General features: G+C 60.5%; 1 protein-coding gene across 1 annotated transcript; it reads right to left on the bottom strand.

The window, feature by feature from the left end:
• Positions 1-21135, bottom strand: G6PD (glucose-6-phosphate dehydrogenase). Its single transcript, XM_058822400.1, has 13 exons — positions 21084-21135; positions 18852-19000; positions 16128-16165; positions 13791-13899; positions 12876-13093; positions 11733-11888; positions 10011-10136; positions 9830-9923; positions 8851-9037; positions 5272-5507; positions 3353-3429; positions 1315-1407; positions 1-567 (listed from the first exon to the last, which is right to left on the bottom strand). The coding sequence occupies exons 2-13, from the start codon at positions 18993-18995 to the stop codon at positions 465-467; spliced, it is 1581 nt and encodes a 526-aa protein (XP_058678383.1). The 5' UTR covers positions 18996-19000; positions 21084-21135; the 3' UTR covers positions 1-464.
• Between the last annotated feature and the right edge of the window lie 97 nt (positions 21136-21232).

The following is a 21232-nucleotide window of genomic DNA, read 5'->3' as shown; positions in this document are numbered from 1 at the left end:
GGGCGGGGGGGGGGGGGGGGGTCTGTGGATCAGGATTGGGGGTCTCTGCCCCATAGACAGGGTCAGGACTGGGGGAGTCTCTGCCCCATAGATCCCCCCTGGAGTGTTTTTTGGGGGTCCGGCCATGGGTCAGGGGTCTCTGCCCCATAGCCCCCCCCCCAGAGCGTTGCCGTGGGTCAGGATTGGGGTCAGTGCCCCATAGCGCCCCCATGGATCAGGGTGTGGGTCAGGGCTGGGGTCAGTGCCCCATAGCCCCCCCATGGCCCCGGGTGTGGGTCAGGGTGTGGGTCAGGGCTGGGGTCAGTGCCCCATAGCGCCCCCATGGCCCAGGGTGTGGGTCAGGGTGTGGGTCAGGGTGTGGGTCAGTGCCCCATAGCGCCCCCATGGATCAGGGTGTGGGTCAGGGTGTGGGTCAGGGTGTGGGTCAGTGCCCCATAGCGCCCCCCCCGGCCCCCGGGTGTGGGTCAGGGCTGTGGGTCGGGCCCGGGGGGGGGCACCCACCGGTACGTGCCCTCGTACAGGAACCCCGCCCGGCGCAGCAGCTCGTCCGCCTCGGGGGGGCCCCGGCTGGGAACGGCAACGGGGCTCAGTGAGACCCCCGGCACCCCCAGACCCCCAACGGGACCCCCCCAATACCCAACGGGACCCCCCAATCCTCAGTGAGACCCCCGGGACCCCCCCCAGACCCCAACGGGACCCCCCAGGATCAGCCCCCCCCCCCCCCCGCAGGTGCCCCCAAGGTACCCTCCCAGCCCCCCAGGTGCCCCCCAGACCCCTCAGGTATTCCCCAACTCCCCCCCAGGTGCCCTCAGGTGCCCTTTGAGCCCCCCCGGGTGCTCCTCAGGTACCCCCCAGACATCCCCCCCACGCCCCCAGGTGCCCCCAGGTGCCGCCCCCAGGTGCCCCAGGTGCCGCCCCCAGGTGCCCCCCCAAATGCCCCCCCAAATGCCCCCCAGGTGCCCCCCCAGGTGTCCCCAGGTGCCCTTTTAGCCCCCCCCAGGCGCTCCTAAGGTACCCCCAGACATCCTCCCCACGCCCCCAAATGCCCCTCAGGTGCCCCCCCCCAGGTGCCCCCCCCAGGTGCCCCCCAGGTGCCCCCAAATGCCCCCAAATGCCCCCCAGGTGCCCCCAAATGCCCCCCAGGTGCCCCCCCCAGTTGCCTCCCCCAGGTGCCCCCCCAGTTGCCCCCCAGGTGCCCCCCCCAAATGCCCCCCAGGTGCCCCCGGTGCCCCCCCCAAATGTCCCCCAGGTGCCCCCCAGGTGCCACCCCCAGGTGCCCCCAAATGCCCCCCAGGTGCCCCCGGTGCCCCTCACCTGCCGTAGGGGTAGGGCAGGGGGCGCTCGCGGCGCCGCTCGATCTGGTGCAGCAGGGGGGTGAAGATGCGCCAGGCCTCGCGCAGCTCGTCACTGCGGGGAGGGACCGGAACTGAGCCGGGACCGGGCCGGGACACCCCGGAACCGACCCCGGAACCGACCCGGAACCGACCCGGAACGGAGCCGAAACTGAGCCGGAACGGAGCGGGGACACCCCGGAACCGACCCGAAACCGACCCGAAACTGACCCGAAACCGACCCGAAACTGACCCGAAACTGACCCAAAACCGACCCGAAACCGACCCGAAACTGACCCGAAACCGACCCAAAACCGACCCGAAACCGACCCGAAACTGACCCGAAACTGACCCGAAACTGACCCAAACTGACCCAAACTGACCCGAAACCAACCCGAAACTGACCCAAACTGACCCAAAACTGACCCGAAACTGACCCAAACTGACCCAAACTGACCCGAAACTGACCCGAAACTGACCCGAAACCGACCCGAAACTGACCCAAACTGACCCAAAACTGACCCGAAACTGACCCAAACTGACCCAAACTGACCCGAAACTGACCCAAACTGACCCAAACTGACCCGAAACCAACCCGAAACTGACCCGAAACCGACCCGAAACTGACCCGAAACTGACCCGAAACTGACCCGAAACCGACCCGAAACTGACCCGAAACCGACCTGAAACCGACCTGAAACCGAGCCGAAACTGACCCGAAACCGACCCAAACTGACCCGAAACTGACCCGGAACAGACCCAAACTGATCCAAAACTGACCCAAACTGACCCAAACTGACCCAAAACTGACCCGGGGCACCCCAAAACTGCCCCGAAACCGAGCCAGGACACCCCAAAACCTCACCAGGGCTCACCTGGGCACCTTCTGAGCTCACCTGGGCACCCCAAAACTGACCCAGGACACCCCAAAACTGACCCGAAACTGATCGAGGGACCCCAAACCTGACCCAGAGCTCACCTGGGCACCCCAAAACCGAGCAGGGGCACCCCAAAACTGACCCAAAACCGACCAAACTGACCCACACCTCACCTGGGCACCCCAAAACTGCCCCAGGGCTCACCTGGGCTCACCCGAGCCCTCCCCAGGCTCACCTGGGCAGCCCCGGAGCACACCTGGGTCCCCAAACTGGTCCCATCTTCTCCTCCAAGCTGGCCTCACCTGTCCCACGTCCCACCTGTGCCCACGTCCCACCTGTGCCCACGTCCCACCTGTCCCCCCCAGACTCACCTGTGCCCACGTCCCACCTGTCCCCAGGTGTCACCTGTCCCCATGTTCCCCCCATCCCTTCTCACCTGTCCCCAGGTGTCACCTGTCCCCTCCCCCCATCCCCAGGTGTCACCTGTCCCCTCTCACCTGTCCCCAGGTGTCCCCAGGTGTCACCTGTCCCCATGTCCTACCTGTCCTTCTGTCTCCCCTGCCTCCAGATCCCACCTGTCCCCACCAAGTCACACCTGTCCCCAGGTGTCACCTGTCCCTTTGTCACCTATCCCCGTGTCCCCCCTGTCCCCATCTGTGCCCCCTGCCCTTACCTTGTCCCCCATGCCCAGGTGTCCCCTGTCCCTCTCACCTGTCCCCAGGTGTCACCTGTCCCTGCGTCCCACCTGTCCCTGCCACGTCCCCCCGTCTCCACGTGTCACCTGTCCCCTGTCCCATGCCCAGGTGTCACCTGTCCCTCTCACCTGTCCCCAGGTGTCCCCAGCTGTCACCTGTGCCCATGTCCCACCTGTCCCCTCTCTCCTGTCCCTCAGGTGTCACCTGTCCCTGCCGTGTTCCCCCGTCTCCAGGTGTCACCTGTCCCCGCTATTTCCCACCATGTCCCACCTGTCCCCACGTGTCACCTGTCCCCTCTCCCCCATCCCCAGGTGTCCCCAGGTGTCCCCTCTCACCTGTCCCCCATCCCCAGGTGTCCCCAGGTGTCCCCTCTCCGCCATCCTCAGGTGTCACCTGTCCCCTCTCACCTGTCCCCAGGTGTCCCCAGGTGTCCCCAGGTGTCCCTCACCTGCGCACGAAGTGCATTTGGTTCCCGCAGATCACGTCCAGCAGCAGCCGCTCGTAGGCGTCCGGGAGCTTCACGTCCTGGGGGCGCCGGGGGTCAGGGGGGGCAGCCCAGGTGTGTGGGGACAGCCCCAGGTAAAGGGGGAGAGCCCCAGGTGTGTGGGGACAGCCCCAGGTGTGTGGGGACAGCCCCAGGTGTGTGGGGACAGCCCCAGGTAAAGGGGACACCCTCAGGTGTGTGGGGGGACAGCCCAGGTGTGGGGGGCCAGCCAGGTGTGGGGGGACAGCCCCAGGTAAAGGGGACACCCTCAGGTGTGGGGACAGCCCCAGATGTGTGGGGACAGCCCCAGGTAAAGGGGGACAGCCCCAGGTGTGTGGGGACAGCCCAGGTGTGGGGGGCCAGCCAGGTGTGTGGGGACAGCCCCAGGTGTGTGGGGACAGCCCCAGGTAAAGGGGACACCCTCAGGTGTGTGGGGGGACAGCCCAGGTGTGGGGACAGCCCCAGGTGTGTGGGGACACCCTCAGGTGTGTGGGGACAGCCCCAGGTGTGGGGGACACTTGGGATTTGGGGTGCCCAGGTGGGATTTGGGGTGCCCAGGTGGGATTTGGGGTGCCCAGGTAAATTTTGGAGCGGGCCAAGTGGGTTTTGGGAACTCAGGTGGGATTTGGGAACCTCCCCAGGTGGGATTTGGGGGAGGCCAAATCCCCCAGGTGAATTTTGGGGTGCCCAGGTGGGATGTGGGGACCTCCCCAGGTAGGTTTTGGGGACGACTCCAATCTCGTGTCCCCAAACCCCATTTTTGTCTCCCCCACCCCCATTTTTGTGTCCCCAAACCCCATTTTTGGGTCTCAGTGGTCCATCCCCGTGTCCCCATACCTGTTTCTGTGTCCCCCACCCCCATTTTTGTGTCTCCACCCCCATTTTTGTGTCCCCAAACCCCATTTTTATGTCCCCAAATCCCATTTTTGTGTCCCCATCCCATTTTTGCATCCCCAAACCCCATTTTAGGGTCTCAATTCCCCATTTGTGTGTCCCCATCCCCATTTTTGTGACCCTGAACCCCATTTTTGTGTCCCCCACCCCCATTTTTGTGTCTCCACCCCCATTTTTATGTCCCAAAACCCCATTTTTGTGTCCCTGAACCCCATTTTTGTGTTCCCAAACCCTATTTTTGTGTCCCCGAACCCCATTTTTGTGTCCCCGAACCCCATTTTTGGGTCTCAGTGGTCCATCCCTGTGTCCCCATACCTGTTTCTGTGTCCCCAAACCCCATTTTTGCATCCCCAAACCCCATTTTTGCATCCCCAAACCCCATTTTTGTGTACCCAAACCCCATTTTTGTGTACCCAAACCCCATTTTTGTGTCCCCAAACCCCATTTTTGCGTCCCCAAAACCCCATTTTTATGTCCCCAAACCCCATTTTTGGGTCTCAATTCCCCATTTTTGTCTCCCCAAACCCCATTTTTGTGTCCCAAAACCCCATTTTTGTGTCCCCACCCCCATTTTTATGTCCCCAAACGCCATTTTTGGGTCTCAATTCCCCATTTTTGTGTCCCCAAACCCCATTTTTGCGTCCCCAAACCCCATTTTTGGGTCTGAATTCCCCATTTTTGTGTCCCCAAACCCCATTTTTGTGTCCCCAAACCCCATTTTTGTGTCCCCAAACCCCATTTTTGCATCCCCAAACCCCATTTTTGGGTCTGAATTCCCCATTTTTGTGTCCCCAAACCCCATTTTTGTGTCCCCAAACCCCATTTTTGTGTCCCCAAACCCTATTTTTGTGTCTCCACCCCCATTTTTATGTCCCCAAACCCCATTTTTGGGTCTCAATTCCCCATTTTTGTCTCCCCCACCCCCATTTCTGCGTCCCCAAACCCCGTTTTTGTGTCCCCACCCCCAGGTGCCCTGCCCGTCCCGGCACCTTGTAGCGGCTGCCGTAGGTGAGGTCGAGCTCGGACTCCTCGGGCCGCAGGAACATGCCGGGTTTCTTGGTGTTGAGCTTGGCGTAGACGGCCTCGCGCGGCTGCACGCGCACCACCAGCTCGTTGCGCTTGCACTGCCGCGCGAAGATGTCCCCGGGCACCTCGCGGAACTGCAGCCGCACCTCGGCCTTGCGCTCGTTGAGCGCCTTCCCGCAGCGCAGCACGAACGGGACCCCTGGGACAGCAGCGTTGGCATTGTCACCATTGTCACTGTCACCATTGTCACTGTCATCAACATCATCACCATCATCAACATCCCCACCCCAGCGCCTTCCCGCAGTGCAGCACGAACGGCACGCCTGGGACAGCAGCGTTGGCATTGTCATCATTGGCATTGTCATCATTGTCATTGTCATCATTGGCATTGTCATCATCGTTGTCACTGTCATCATTGGCATTGTCACCATTGGCATTGTCATCATTGTCACGGTCATCGTCATTGTCATCATTGTCACTGTCACCATTGTCATTGTCATCATCGTCATTGTCATCAACGTCCATCACCATCATCAACATCCCCACCCCAGCGCCTTCCCGCAGCGCAGCACGAACGGCACCCCTGGGACAGCAGCGTTGGCATTGTCATCATTGTCATTGTCATCGTTGTCATTGTCATCATTGGCATTGTCATCATTGTCATCATCATTGTCATTGTCATCATTGGCATTGTCATCATCATTGGCATTGTCATCATTGGCATTGTCATCGTTGTCACTGTCATCATTGGCATTGTCACCATTGTCATTGTCATCATCATTGTCATTGTCATCATCATTGTCATTGTCATCATTGGCATTGTCACCATTGGCATTGTCACCATTGGCATTGTCATCATCATTGTCATTGTCATCATTGGCATGGTCATCATTGGCATTGTCATCATCGTTGTCACTGTCATCATTGGCATTGTCACCATTGGCATTGTCATTATTGTCACAGTCATCATCATTGTCATTGTCATCATCATTGTCATTGTCACCATTGTCATCATTGTCATTGTCATCAACGTCCATCACCATCATCAACATCCCCACCCCAGCGCCTTCCCGCAGTGCAGCACGAACGGCACCCCTGGGACAGCAGCGTTGGCATTGTCAATGTCATCATTGCCATTGCCATTGTCATCATTGTCAATGTCATCATTGTCAATGTCATCATTGCCATTGCCATTGTCATCATTGTCAATGTCATCATTGTCAATGTCATCATTGTCAATGTCATCATTGCCATTGCCATTGTCATCATTGCCATTGTCATCATTGTCAATGTCATCATTGTCAATGTCATCATTGCCATTGCCATTGTCATCATTGTCAATGTCATCATTGTCAATGTCATCAACATCCATCCACGTCAGCTCCCCAGCGCCTTCCTGCAGTGCAGCGCGAACGGGACACCTGGGATATCATCATCATTGTCATCATCATTGTCACAGTCATCATTGTCATTGTCATCATCAACATCATCCTCAATGTCCATCGCCATCATCAACACCACCATCCCAGCGCCTTCCCGCAGCACAGCACGAACGGGACACCGGGGGACATCATCATTGGCATTGTCATCATTGTCATTGTCATCATCAACATCCATCAACATCATCATCATCATCGTCATTGTCATCAACGTCCATCACCATCATCAACATCCCCATCCCAGCGCCTTCCCGCAGCACAGCACGAACGGCACGCCTGGGGACACCATCATTGTCATTGTCATCAACGTCCATCACCATCGTCAACATGAACATCCCAGCGCCTTCCTGCAGGGCAGCACGAACGGCACGCTTGGGACAGTGGCGTCATTGGCACTGTCATCGCTGTCATCGTCATCATTGTCATTGTCATCACTGTCATCATTGTCACTGTCATCATTGTCATTGTCACCACCATCCATCCCCATCCCAGCGCCCTCCCGCAGCGCAGCATGGATGGGACGCCGGGGACATCATCATCCATATCATCATCGACATCCACCGCCATCATCAACATCCACCACCATCATCAACATCCACCACCATCCATCACCAGCCCAGCAGCGCCGCACGAGTGGCACACCTGGGGACAGTGGTGTCGTTGGCATTGTCACTGTCAATGTCATCATCGTCATCAACATCACCATCCGCATCATCATCATCATCGTCATTATCAACATCACCATTGTCATCATTGTCACGGCTAACATCACTGTCTTCAACATCGCCATCCGCATCATCATCGTCACCCACATCCATCGACATCGTCCCCATCCATCGCCATCCCAGCACCAACGGGACACGTGGGGACAGTGGCACCAGTGGTGTCGTTGTCATTGCCGTCACTGCCATTGTCATCGTCGTCAGTGTCACCATCCATCAACATCCCCATCAACATCATCATCATCATCATTGTCATCATTGACGTCATCATCACCAACATCCATCAATGTCATTGGCGCCATTGTCATCGTTGTCTTTGTGGTCACCATTGTCGTTGCCGTCATAACCGTTAACATCAACACGGCCTCCATCATCATCATCATCATCATCATCATCATCATCACCATCATCATCATCATCACCATCATCATCATCATCATCATCATCCCCCACCACTGCAGCCACACCTTGGCCTTGTGCTCGTTCAGAGCATTCCCTCAGCACAAGACAGAGGGGACACCTGGGGACAGTGGCATTGTCATCATCGTCACCCGTCGACATCACAATTGTCATCATCATCGTTGTCATCAATATGCAACGATATTGTCATCATTGCCGTCATCAGCATTGTCTCTGTGGCCACCATCATCATCATCACCATCATCAGCACTGTCTCCTGGCCACCACCATCATCGCCTCCATCATCAGCCCCATCGCTTGGCCACCACCATCAACAGCACCATCTCCATGACCACCAGCACGAGCAGCAGCAGTATCTCCATGGCCACCATCATCAGCACCATCTTCACGACCACCACCATCATCACCATCAACAGCACCATCTCCTGGCCATCATCATCATCACCATCACTAGCACCATCTCTTGGCCATCACCACCATCATCACCAGCACCATCATCAGCACCATCTTCACGACCACCACCATCATCATCATCACCAGCACCATCTCCTGGCCATCATCATCATCACCATCACTAGCACCCTCTCTTGGCCATCACCATCAACAGCACCATCTCCTGGCCACCATCATCATCATCACCACCATCACTAGCACCATCTCCTGGCCACCATCATCATATCATCATCATCATCATCGCCATCAACAGCACCATCTCCACGGCCACCACCATCAGCACCATCATCAGCAGCACCATCTCCTGGCCATCATCATCATCACCAGCACCATCATCATTATCTGCACAACCACAATCATCAGCACCACCTCTTGCCCACCACCATCATCATCACCACCATCTCCTGGCCACCACCATCATCACCACCGACACCATCATCACCACCATCATCCCCATCACACCACAAAAGTCACCACCATGGCAACCACCACCACCACGTCCTCTCACCGTCCCAGCGCTCGTTGGCCACGCGCAGCACGGCGGTGGCGAAGGTGGGCGTGGTGGAGCCGGCGGGCACCGTGGGATCGTCCAGGTAGCCCTTCTGTGCCTCGGGGGGGCCCTCGGGGTTGCCCACGTACTGGCCCAGCACCACGTCCTGCAGCTCCACCGGGCTGATGCACTTGAGCACCTTCACCTGGGGGACATGTGGGGGACACGTGAGGGACACCCGGAGGTTCCAGCGATACCACGCGGTGGGGACGTGTTTATGGGGGACCACCAGTAAGAGCAGGCAATGGGATGGGGGTGTGGGGATGTGGCCATGGGGAACATGGCCATGGTTTTGGGGGGCTACCATCAATAATGGAGTGATGGAACAAAGTTGGGGACGTGGTTTTGGGGGGCCACCATCAATGATGGGGTGATGGAACAAAGCAGGGGATATGGCCATGGGGGATGTGGCTTTGGGGGGCCACCATCAATGATGGGAACATAGTGGGGGATGTGGCCATTGGGGGACGTGGCTTTGGGGGGCCACCATCAATAATGGGGTGATGGAACAAAGCTGGGGATGTGGCCCATGGAGGACGTGGTTTTGGGGGTCATCAACAAGAAGGTGCTGATAGGATGTGGTCCAGGACATGGCATTGGGGTCCACCACTGATAACAGGATGACAGAACATGGTTGGGGACACAGTCAGTGAGAACACGACCATGGGGGACGTGGCTTTGGGGGGCCACCATCAATAATGGGGTGATGGAACAAAGCTGGGGATGTGGCAACGGGGGACGTGGCTTTGGGGGCCACCATCAAGCACATGGTGGTGAGACACAACTGGGATGGGGGGGATGTGCCCTGGGGCCACCTGGGCATGGTCCCTGTGGCTGTGACCATGATTTGACCATTGAGGACATAAAGCTCAGTGACCGGTGTGGTGTCAGGGGGTGATGACATTCAGTGACACCCCGGCGTCCCTCCTGTCCCCACCTTCTCGTCGCGGACATCGTCGGGGTTGGTGGACGCCGGCTTCTCCATGGCCACGAGGCAGAGCAGCTGCAGAAGGTGGTTCTGCATCACGTCCCTGTGGGGAGCCGGCGCTGCCACGGGGTCGGGGGACACGGGGGGACGCGGAGGGGACGCGGGGACGCCGGGGGACGTCCGTCCTCACCGGATGATGCCGAAGTCGTCGAAGTAGCCGCCGCGGCCCTCGGTGCCGAAGGGCTCCTTGAAGGTGAGCACCACGCAGGCGACGTTGTCGCGGTTCCAGATGGGCCCGAAGATGCGGTTACCGAACCTGGGGTGGGTCAGGGCTGGGTGAGGGGTGCTGTGCGTGTCCCCGTGTCCCTGTCCATGTCCCCTCCCATGTCCCCTCTCCCCTTCCATGGCCTCCGTCCCCTCCCATGTCCCCTGTCCCCTCCCAAGTCCTGATGTCCGCTCCCATGTCCCCTGTCCCCTCTGGTCTCCCCTCCCATGTCCCCGTCCCCTCCCATATCCCCTGTCTCCTCCTGTGTCCCCATGTCCCCTCCCATGTCCCCTGTCCCCTTCCGTGTCCTCCTTCTCCTCCTGTGTCCCCTGTCTCCTCTATCCCCGTGTCCCTGTGTCCCCTACCATGTCCCTGTGTCCCCTGTCTCCTCTATCCCCGTGTCCCTGTGTCCCCTCCCATGTCCCTGTGTCCCCTGTCTCCTCTATCCCCGTGTCCCTGTGTCCCCTCCCATGTCCCTGTGTCCCCTGTCTCCTCTATCCCCGTGTCCCTGTGTCCCCTACCATGTCCCTGTGTCCCCTGTCTCCTCCTCTATCCCCGTGTCCCCTCCCACATCCCCCATCCCCTCCCATGTCCCCGTGTCCTCTCCTGTGTCCCCATCCCTGCCCATGTCCCTTGTCCCCTGCCGTGTCCCCTGTCCCCTCCTGTCTCCCCTCCCTTGTCCCTGTGTCCCCTCCCATGTGCCATCCCCTGTCCCTGTCCCACCATGAGGCTCTCCCCTGTCCCCATGTCCCCTGTCCCCTCCCCTGTCCTGGCGTCCCCTCCTATGTCCCTGGTCCCCAGCACACTGCAGCACCATGAGGCTCTCCCCTCCCCTGTCCCCGTGCCCCCTGTCCCCGTGTCCCCTGTCCCCGTGTCCCCTGCCATGTCCCCGGCTCACCACAGCACCATGAAGCTCTCCCCTGTCCTGGTGTCCCCTCCCCTGTCCCCATGTCCCCTGTCCCCATGTCCCTGTCCCCGCTCACCACAGCACCATCAGGCTCTGCACCATCTCCTTGCCCAGGTAGTGGTCCCATGTCCCCATGTCCCAGTGTCCCCTGTCCCATGTCCCCTGTCCCCATGTCCCCTGTCCCATGTCCCCATGTCCCCTGTCCCATGTCCCCATGTCCCCTGTCCCTGCTCACCGCAGCACCATCAGGCTCTGCACCATCTCCTTGCCCAGGTAGTGGTCCCATGTCCCCATGTCCCAGTGTCCCCTGTCCCCTGTCCCATGTCCCCATGTCCCCTGTCCCATGTCCCCATGTCCCCTGTCCCTGCTCACCGCAGCACCATCAGGCTCTGCACCATCTCCTTGCCCAGGTAGTGGTCCCAGTGTCCCCATGTCCCCATGTCCCAGTGTCCCTTGTCCCCTGTCCCCGTGTCCCAGTGTCCCCTGTCCCTGTCCCCGCTCACCGCAGCACCATGAGGCTCTGCACCATCTCCTTGCCCAGGTAGTGGTCCCAGTGTCCCCATGTCCCCTGTCCCAGTGTCCCCTGTCCCAGTGTCCCCATGTCCCGTGTCCCCTGTCCCTGTCTCCGCTCACCGCAGCACCATGAGGCTCTGCACCATCTCCTTGCCCAGGTAGTGGTCCCAGTGTCCCCATGTCCCCTGTCCCCGTGTCCCCTGTCCCCTGTCCCTGTCCCCGCTCACCGCAGCACCATCAGGCTCTGCACCATCTCCTTGCCCAGGTAGTGGTCCATGCGGTAGATCTGCTCCTCGCGGAACAGCGCGCTCAGGTGCGCCGACAGCTCCTCCGACGAGCCCAGGTCCCGCCCAAACGGCTTCTCCACGATGACACGGTTCCACCTGGGGACAGGGACACGGGGACAGGCATCACAGGACGTGGGGGGACACGGGGGGACACGGGGATGTGAGGCCAGGGCCAGGGACCGCGGGGGGACATCCGGGAATATGGGGAGCGTGGGGGACGTGGACACGGGGGGACACGCAGAGACACGGGGGACAAGGGACATGCGGGGACACAAAGAACACGGAGGGACACGGGGATGTGTGGGGACACGTGGGGACATGAGAGACACGGGACACGTGGGGACACGCAGAGACACGGGACACGTGGGGACACAAAGAACACGTGGAGGGACGTGGGGACACGTGGGGACACGTGGGGACATGGGGGAACACAAAGAAACACAGGGGACACGGGACATGTGGGGACACAAGGCACACGTGGAGGGACGTGGGGACACGTGGGGACACGTGGGGACACAGGGATGTGAAGGCAGGGACCGGAGGACACGGGGGGACACGCAGAGACACGGGGGACACAGGACGTGTGGGGACACAAGGAACATGGAGGGACATGGGGACACAGGGGACACTTGGACACATGGGGGACATGGGGACAAAGAGCCCTCAGGGGCTGGGTCACAGGTGTGTCACAGGTGTGTCCCCGTGTCACAGGCGTGTCCCCATGTCACAGTTGTGTCCCAGGTGTGTCCCAGGTGTGTCCCCGTGTCACAGGTGTGTCCCCATGTCACAGGCGTGTCCCCGTGTTACAGGTGTGTCACAGGCCTGTCCCCATGTCCCAAGCGTGTCCCCATGTCACAGGTGTGTCACAGGTGTGTCACAGGTGTGTCACAGGTGTGTCACAGGTGTGTCCCCGTGTCACAGGTGTGTCACAGGCGTGTCCCCATGTCACAGGCGTGTCACAGGTGTGTCCCAGGTGTGTCCCCACTCACCCCTGGCCCATGCAGAGCGCACGCAGGTGCTGTGTCACAGGTGTGTCCCCATGTCACAGGTGTGTCACAGGTGTGTCCCTGTGTCCCCACTCACCCCTGGCCCATGCAGAGCGCGCGCAGGTGCTGTGTCACAGGTGTGTACACGCTGGGGGGCAGTGCCAGGTAGAAGAGCCGGTGGGCGCGGTCGCCCCCGGGCAGTGCCCGCAGGTGAGCGTCCAGCGCCCGGAACGAGGCCTCGTCCCCGTACTGACCCCGCACGAAGCTCTGCAGGGACAGGAACAGCTCCAGGCAGGGACCGTCCTCGGGGGTCACCTGTGGGGACAGGGACAGGTGAGACAGGGACAGGGACAGGGGACAGGTGGGACAGGGACAGGGACAGGGACAGGGGACAGGTGAGACAGGGACAGGTGGGACAGGGACAGGGGACAGGTGGGACAGGAGACAGGTGGGACAGGTGGGACAGGGACAGGGGACAGGTGGGACAGGGGACAGGTGGGACAGGGACAGGGGACAGGTGAGACAAGGACAGGTGGGACAGGGACAGGGGACAGGTGAGATAGGGACAGGTGAGACAAGGACAGGGACAGGTGAGACAGGGACAGGGGACAGGTGAGACAGGTGAGACAGGGACAGGGGACAGGTGAGACAGGTGGGACAGGGACAGGGACAGGTGGGACAGGGACAGGTGGGACAGGTGAGACAGGTGAGACAGGGACAGGGACAGGTGGGACAGGGACAGAGACAGGGACACAGAAAGTGCCCTCAGGGGTCACCTGTGACAGGCAGGGACAGGTGAGGGGACACAGGACACAAGGTCAGGCAGAGCCTGTCCTTGGGGGTCACCTGGGGACAGAGGGGCCATGAGGGGACAGGAGGGGACAGGAGGGGCCAGGAGGGGCCATGAGGGGACAGGAGGGGCCATGAGGGGCCAGGAGGGGACAGAGGGGACAGGGAGGGGACAGGAGGGGCCAGGAGGGGCCAGAGGGGACAGAGGGGCCAGCGCTGTCACCTTGAGGTAGGGCATGGTCTGCTCCCGGATGAGCTCCACGGTGAGGGGCGAGCGGGCGAAGCCGACGACGCGCGTGTCATCGGGGAGGAGCCCGTCCCGGAACAGCCACCTGCGACAGGGACAGCCACCTGTGCCACCTGTGCCACCTGTGCCACCACCTGTGTCACTATCTGTGTCACTATCTGTGTCACACCTGTGTCACTATCTGTGTCACCAACCCCACCAGGGACACCAGCATCAAGAGGGAACAGCCACTTGGGACAAGGGGCAGTCACCTGTGCCACCATCTGTGCCACCCTGTAACATCTGTGCCACCATCTGTGTCCCATGTGTCACCACCTGTATCCCTCTGTCACCTGTGCCACCACCTGTGCCACCGTCTGTGCAATCTGTGTCCCCTGTGCCACCCCTGTGTCCCCAGAGTGCCCCCGGTGACACCGGCACCAGGGGCTGCCTGTGCCAGAAGTGCCACCTGGGGGACAGCACTGTCACCTGTGTCACCAAGCCCTTGGGGACACCCCCAACACTGTCACCACCCCCCTGTGGGGATGCCAGGCCTAAGGTGACACCCGTGTCACCAACCCTCTCGCGGGGCGGTGACACTGATAGCGGGGGCTCCTGTCCCTGTGCCACCCTGGGAGAAGTGACACAGGGGGACAGGTGACACAGGTGACACAGGGGGACAGGTGACACAGAGGGACAGGTGACACAGGTGACACAAAGGGACAGGTGACACAGGGGGACAGGTGACACAGGTGACACAAAGGGACAGGTGACACAGGGGGACAGGTGACACAGGGGCACAGGTGACACAGAGGCACAGGTGACACAGAGGCACAGGTGACACAGAGGGACAGGTGACACAGAGGCACAGGTGACACAGGCACAGGTGACACAGAGGGACAGGTGACACAGAGGCACAGGTGACACAGAGGGACAGGTGACACAGGGGCACAGGTGACACAGAGGGACAGGTGACACAGGGGCACAGGTGACACAGAGGGACAGGTGACACAGAGGCACAGGTGACACAGAGGGACAGGTGACACAGGCACAGGTGACACAGAGGGACAGGTGACACAGGGGCACAGGTGACACAGAGGGACAGGTGACACAGGCACAGGTGACACAGAGGGACAGGTGACACAGGGGGCACAGGTGACACAGGCACAGGTGACACAGGCACAGGTGACACAGGGGCACAGGTGACACAGGTGACACAGGCACAGGTGACACAGGCACAGGTGACACAGGTGACACAGGCACAGGTGACACAGGGGCACAGGTGACACAGGTGACACAGGCACAGGTGACACAGGCACAGGTGACACAGGGGCACAGGTGACACAGGTGACACAGGCACAGGTGACACAGGCACAGGTGACACAGGGGCACAGGTGACACAGGTGACACAGGCACAGGTGACACAGGCACAGGTGACACAGGTGACACAGGGGCACAGGTGACACAGGCACAGGTGACACAGAGGGACAGAAGCAGCAAACTGAGGCCCTGGGGCCGCTGGCTCCCACTGGGGACACTGGTGCCAGCTGGTGACACGAGTGGCCCTGGGACAGCAGGGACACACAGCTGTGGTGACACTGGGGACAGAGCAGACAATGGCAGCCCTGAGTGACACTGGTGGCACTGGGGACAGCGCTGAGTGACATCGGTGGCCCCGGATGGGGACAGCAGCAGCCCCTGGTGGCCCTGGGGACGGGGGGGGGGACATTGGTGGCCCGAGGGACGTTGGTGGCCCTGGCTGCCCGGGTGGCCCTGGGGACACTGGTGGCAATGGGGACCGGTGGAACACAGGTGGCCTTGATGACACCATTGCTCCTTTTGTCCCCTCAGTGTCCCCGCTGTCCCCAGGGGTCCCCAGGGATCCTCATTGTCCACAGGTGTCCCCAGGTGCCCCCACTGTCCTCAGGTGTCCCCCCAGTGTCCCTGATGTCCCCAGGTGCCCCCAATGTCCCCATTGTCCCCTTGGTGTCCTTAGATGTCCCCTCAGTCCCCAGGTGTCCCCGCTGTCCCCACTGTCCCCTCAGTGTCCCCACTGTCCCCTCATTGTCCCCTCAGTGTCCCCTCAGTGTCCCCTCAGTGTCCCCCCATTGTCCCCGCTGTCCCCTCAGTGTCCCCCCATTGTCCCCTCATTGTCCCCTCAGTGTCCCCTCAGTGTCCCCCCATTGTCCCCTCAGTGTCCCCTCAGTGTCCCCTCAGTGTCCCCTCAGTGTCCCCATTGTCCCCTCAGTGTCCTCGCTGTCCCCTCAGTGTCCCCTCATTGTCCCCCCATTGTCCCCTCAGTGTCCCCTCGCTGTCCCCTCGCTGTCCCCTCACCATATCGTGGGGTAAATCTTCTTCCTGGCCAGGTCTCCCTGTGGGGGGAGGGGCGCTCAGGGCTGGGGGAGGGGCGTGGCCAGCGCTGGGCGTGGCTCTGACCCCGCCCCTCCCCCACCCCGGAATGTGCTGAGTCAGCGCCGCCGCCCCTCCCCCACCCCCACCCCCCCGGGCCGTTCAGTGGGCGGGGCCGGGCACCGGGGGGGGGGGGGGGGGGAGGGGCGGAGGAGGAAGTTGGGGTGCGGGTGGGGGAGGGGCGGGCGTGGCACCCCGACTTCCTCCCCTCCCCCACCCCCAGTGACCCCAAATGACCCCCCCAAAAACGGCCCCGATTCCTGCCCAGCCCCCAAATTCCTCCTCACCCCTTCAAGCTGGTCCCAAATCCCCCCGAAATTCCCTCGAATTCCCCCAAATCCCCCCAAAATCTCCCAAAAATCCCCCCCAAAATCTCAAAAAATCCCCCTCAATTCTCCCCCAAAATCCCCCTCGATTCTCCCCCAAAATCCCCCTCAATTATCCCCTAAAATCTCTTCTCTAAACTCCCCCAAAAATCTCCCCAAAACGTCCCCAGAAATCTCCCCAAAATCTCCCCAAAACTCCGTCAATTCTCCCCAAAATGCCCCCAAAAATCTCCCCAAAATCCCCCAATAATCTCCCAAAAATTCTGCCCAAAATCGCCCAGAAATCTCCCCAATAATCTCCCAAAAATCTCCCCAAAATCCCCTCAATTCTCCCCAAAATCCCCCCAAAATTCCCTCAATGCTCCCCAAAATCCCCCCAAAATCTCCCCCAAAATCTCCCAAAAATCCCCTCAATTCTCCCCAAAATCCCCCCAAAATCTCCCCAAAAATCTCCCCAAAATTCCCTCAACTCTCCCCAAAATCCCCTCAATAATCTCCCCAAAAAACCTCCCAAAAAAATCTCCCCAAAATTTCCTCTACTTCCCTCAAGCCCCAATTTCCTCGATTTCCCCCAAATCTCCCAATTCCCTTCCTTTCCCCCAAATTTTCTTTCCAGATTTCAACATCCCCCCACTGCCCCCAAGATTTCCTTCCCCTTTTTTTGCTCCTTCCATCCCCCAAATTTCTCCCCAAACCCCAAATTCCACCCCATAAATCCCAAATTTCACCCCATAAATCCCAAATTCCACCCCATAAATCCCAAATTCCACCCCATAAATCCCAAATTTCACCCAAACCCCAAATTCCACCCCATAACTCCCAAATTTCCCCCTTCCAGCCCCCCAATTTCCCCCCAAACCCCAAATTCCACCCCATAAACCCCAAATTCCCCCCTTCCAGCCCCCCAAGATCTCCTAAACCCCTTTATTCCACCCTGCAAGCCCCAAATTTCTCTCCCCCAAACCCCAAATTCCCCCTTCCAGCCCCCCAATTCCCCCCAAACCCCTTTATTCCCACCCAAATCCACAATTTCTGCCCCCAAACCCCTTTATTTCCCCCCCAAACCCCAAATTTCTGCCCTAAACCCTCCCTAAACCCCTTTATCCCCCCCCAAACCCCAAATTTATTTCCCCCCAAACCCCAATTTTCTGCCCCAAACCCCAAATTTCGGCCCACAATCCCCCCAAACCCCTTTATTCCCCCCAAAATCCCCAATTTCTGCCCCCAAACCCCTTTATCCCCTCACAAACCCCAAATTTCTGCTCCCAACCCCCCCAAAACCCCTTTGTTCCCCCGACAAACCCCAAATTTCTGCCCCAACCCCATTTTCTCTCTTTCCAGCTCCCCAATTCCTCTCCAAACCCCTTTATTCCCCCAAATTTCTGCCCCAAACCCCAAATTTCCGTCCCCAAACCCCTTTATCCCCCCCCAAACTCCTTCATTCCCCCCTAACTCCCCCACAAACCCCTTTATTCCCCCCCAGACCCCAAATTTCTGTCCCCAAACCCCAAATTTCCGTCCCCAAACCCCTTTATTTCTCCCCAACCCCCAAATTTCTGCCCCAACCCCCTCACAAACCCCAAATGTCTGCCCCCACAACCCCCAAACCCTCACATTTCTGCCCCTAAACTCCTTTAGCCCCCCCACAAACTCCAAATTTCCGTCCCCAACCCCCCAAACTCCAATTTCCCCCCCAACCCCCAAATTCCTGCCCCCAAACCCCAAACTCCCGCCCCCAACCCCCTTTATTTCCCCCCAAACCCCACATTTCTGCCCCCAACCCCAAATTCCTGCCCCCAACCCCCTTTATTTCCCCCAAACCCCCTTAATTCCCCCCTCAACCCCCTTAATTCCCCCCCAACCCCCAATTTCCCCCCCAAACTCCGGCCCCCAACCCCCTTTATTCTCCCCCCAACCCCCTTAATTTCCCCCCAACCCCCAAATTCCTGCCCCCAACCCCCTTTATTTCCCCCCCAACCCCTTTATTCTCCCCCAACCCCCAATTTCCCCCCCAAACTCCCACCCCCAACCCCCTTTATTCCCCCCCAAACCCCGAATTCCTACCCCCAACCCCAAATTTCTGCCCCCAAACCCCTTTACTCCCCCCCAACCCCTTTATTCCTCCCCAACCCCCTTTATTCCCCCCCAAACTCCCGCCCCCAACCCCCTTTATTCCCCCCCAAACCCCCTTTATTTGCCCCAACCCCAAATTCCTGCCCCCAACCCCCTTTACTCCCCCCCAACCCCCAATTTCCCCCCAAACTCCCGCCCCCAACCCCCTTTATTCCCCCCCAAACCCCTCCGTGGCCCCGTCCCCACTCACGGAGGCCCCGAGGATGACGAGGACGTGCGGGTGGCCCTGGAGGAAGGCTCCGTCCCGGCTCAGCTCCTGCCGGAGCATCCCGCACACCTGCGAGCGGCTCAGCTGCGCCCCGGCGCCCGGCGCCTCCTCCCCGGGGCCCGGCATCGCTCCTGGGGGCGGACCGGGAACTTGGGGGGCCGGTTCGGGAACTGGGGGGCCGGTTCGGGCACTGGGGGGGCCGGTTCGGGAACTGGGGGGGCCGGTTCGGGCACTCCGGGCAGGATTCGGGGAGCAGAGCAACAGGTTTGGGCACCCCAGGGCAGGATTGGAGGGGTTGTGGGGCAGGGCTGGCACCTGGGGGGCAGGGCTGGCACTTGGGGGGCAGGGCTGGCACTTGGGGGGCAGGATTGGAGCGGTTCTGGGGCAGGGCTGGCACCTGGGGGGCGGGATCGGATACTTGGGGGGCAGGGCTGGCACCCCAGGGCAGGATTGCAGCGGTTCTGGGGCAGGGCTGGCACTTGGGGGGCAGGATCGGATACTTGGGGGACAGGGCTGGCACTTGGGGGGCAGGGCTGGCACCCCAGGGCAGGATTGGAGGGGTTCTGGGGCAGGGCTGGCACTTGGGGGGCAGGATCGGATACTTGGGGGGCAGGGCTGGCACTTGGGGGGCAGGGCTGGGCACCCCAGGGCAGGATTGGAGCGGTTCTGTGGCAGGAACGGGCACCTGGAGGGAGGGGTGGGCATCTGGGGGGCAGGGCTGGCACTTGTGGGGCGGGATCGGATACTTGGGGGGCAGGGCTGGGCACCCCAGGGCAGGATTGGAGGGGTTGTGGGGCAGGAACGGGCACCTGGAGGGAGGGATGGGCATCTGGGGGGCAGGGCTGGCACTTGCGGGGCGGGATTTGAGGCTTTGGGGCAGGGCGGGCACTCGGGGTGCGGTTGGGTGAGGCAGGATCCGGGATTAGGGGGCGAAATCGGGGATTTGGGGGTGGGATTTGAGATTTGGGGTTCGGATCGGGCATTTGGGGTTCGGATGGGGCACTTGAGGAACGGGTTCGGGCACCCCAGGGCAGGGCTGGCACTCGGGGGGCGGGATTTGAGGTTTTGGGGCAGGGCTGGGCACCTGGGCTGGGGTAAAATCGGCGATTTGGGGGCGGCATTTGGGGTTTTGGGGGTGGCATTTGGGGTTTTGGGGGTGGGATTTGGGATTTTGGGGGTGGGATGGGAGATTTGGGGCCAGGATTTGGGGTTTTGGGGGTGGGATTTGGGGTTTTGGGGTTGGGATTTGGGGCCGGGATTTGGGATTGGGGATTTGGGGGTGACATTTGAGATTTCAGGGCAGGATTTGGGATTTTGGGGCTGGGATTTGGGGACGGGATCGGGGATTTGGGGGCGGGATTTGGGATTTTGGGGCTGGGATTTGGGGGCGGGATGGGGGATTCGGGGTTGGGATTTGGGGGTAGAATCGGGGATTTTGGGGTGGGATTTGGGATTCGGGGCTGGGATCGGGGATTTTGGGGCGGAATTTTGGGGTGGGATTTGAGATTTGGGGGCGGGATTTGGGGGGACATTGGGGCGTGGCCGGGGTGGGGCAGGACACGCCCTCCCCCCATTGTCCCCCCAAATCCGCCCCAATTTCCCCACCAGAGCCCCCAAAAACCCCTCAGAACCCCCTCCCCATCCCCCCATAGCCCCCCGGCCCTCACGGAGCCCCCAGTTCCCATCAAATCTCCCCAAATTTTCCCAATTTCCGCCTTCACCCCCCATCAATTGACCCTCTCAGGAAGCCCTGGACACTCCCAGACTCCCAATTTCCGCCCTCACTGACCCCAAATCCCCCAAATTCCCCCCTAAATCCCCCAAATTCCCTTCAAATCCCCCTCAAATTTCCCCCAAATCCCCCCAGATCTCCCAGATTCCCCCCAATCTTCCCCCAAATTCCCCTCAAATCCTTAAATTCCCCCCAAATTCCGAAATTCCCCCCAAATCCCCCCTAAATTTCCCAAATCTCCCAGATTCCCCGCAATTTTCCCCCAAATTCCCCTCAAACCCACGAAATTCCCCTCAACCCCCCCCCCATTTCCGCCCCAAACCCCCCACATTCCCCCTCAGCTCCCTCCTGACGCTGCTCCCCAGGCCCTCATGGACCCCCCGGGCCATTTTAGAGCCCAGATCCCCTCACGTTCTCCGGAATTTCCCCGAATTTCTTTAAATTTCCCCAAATTTCCTCATCACTTCCCGGTCCCCCCGCACCTTCCCGCTCCGGCCGCTCTCGCGCCGCCTCCCCCACGCTCGCGCGGCTCCCCATCCCCTCACAGAGGCCACGCCTACCGCCACGCCCTCACCCTCTATCCACCAATCACCGCCGAGCCTCTTATCTAACCAACCAATCACCGCCGATC

This window comes from Ammospiza caudacuta, chromosome 32 (assembly GCF_027887145.1).
Source record: "Ammospiza caudacuta isolate bAmmCau1 chromosome 32, bAmmCau1.pri, whole genome shotgun sequence".
NCBI lineage: Eukaryota > Metazoa > Chordata > Aves > Passeriformes > Passerellidae > Ammospiza > Ammospiza caudacuta.
This window is presented reverse-complemented; position numbering and strand designations above follow the sequence as displayed.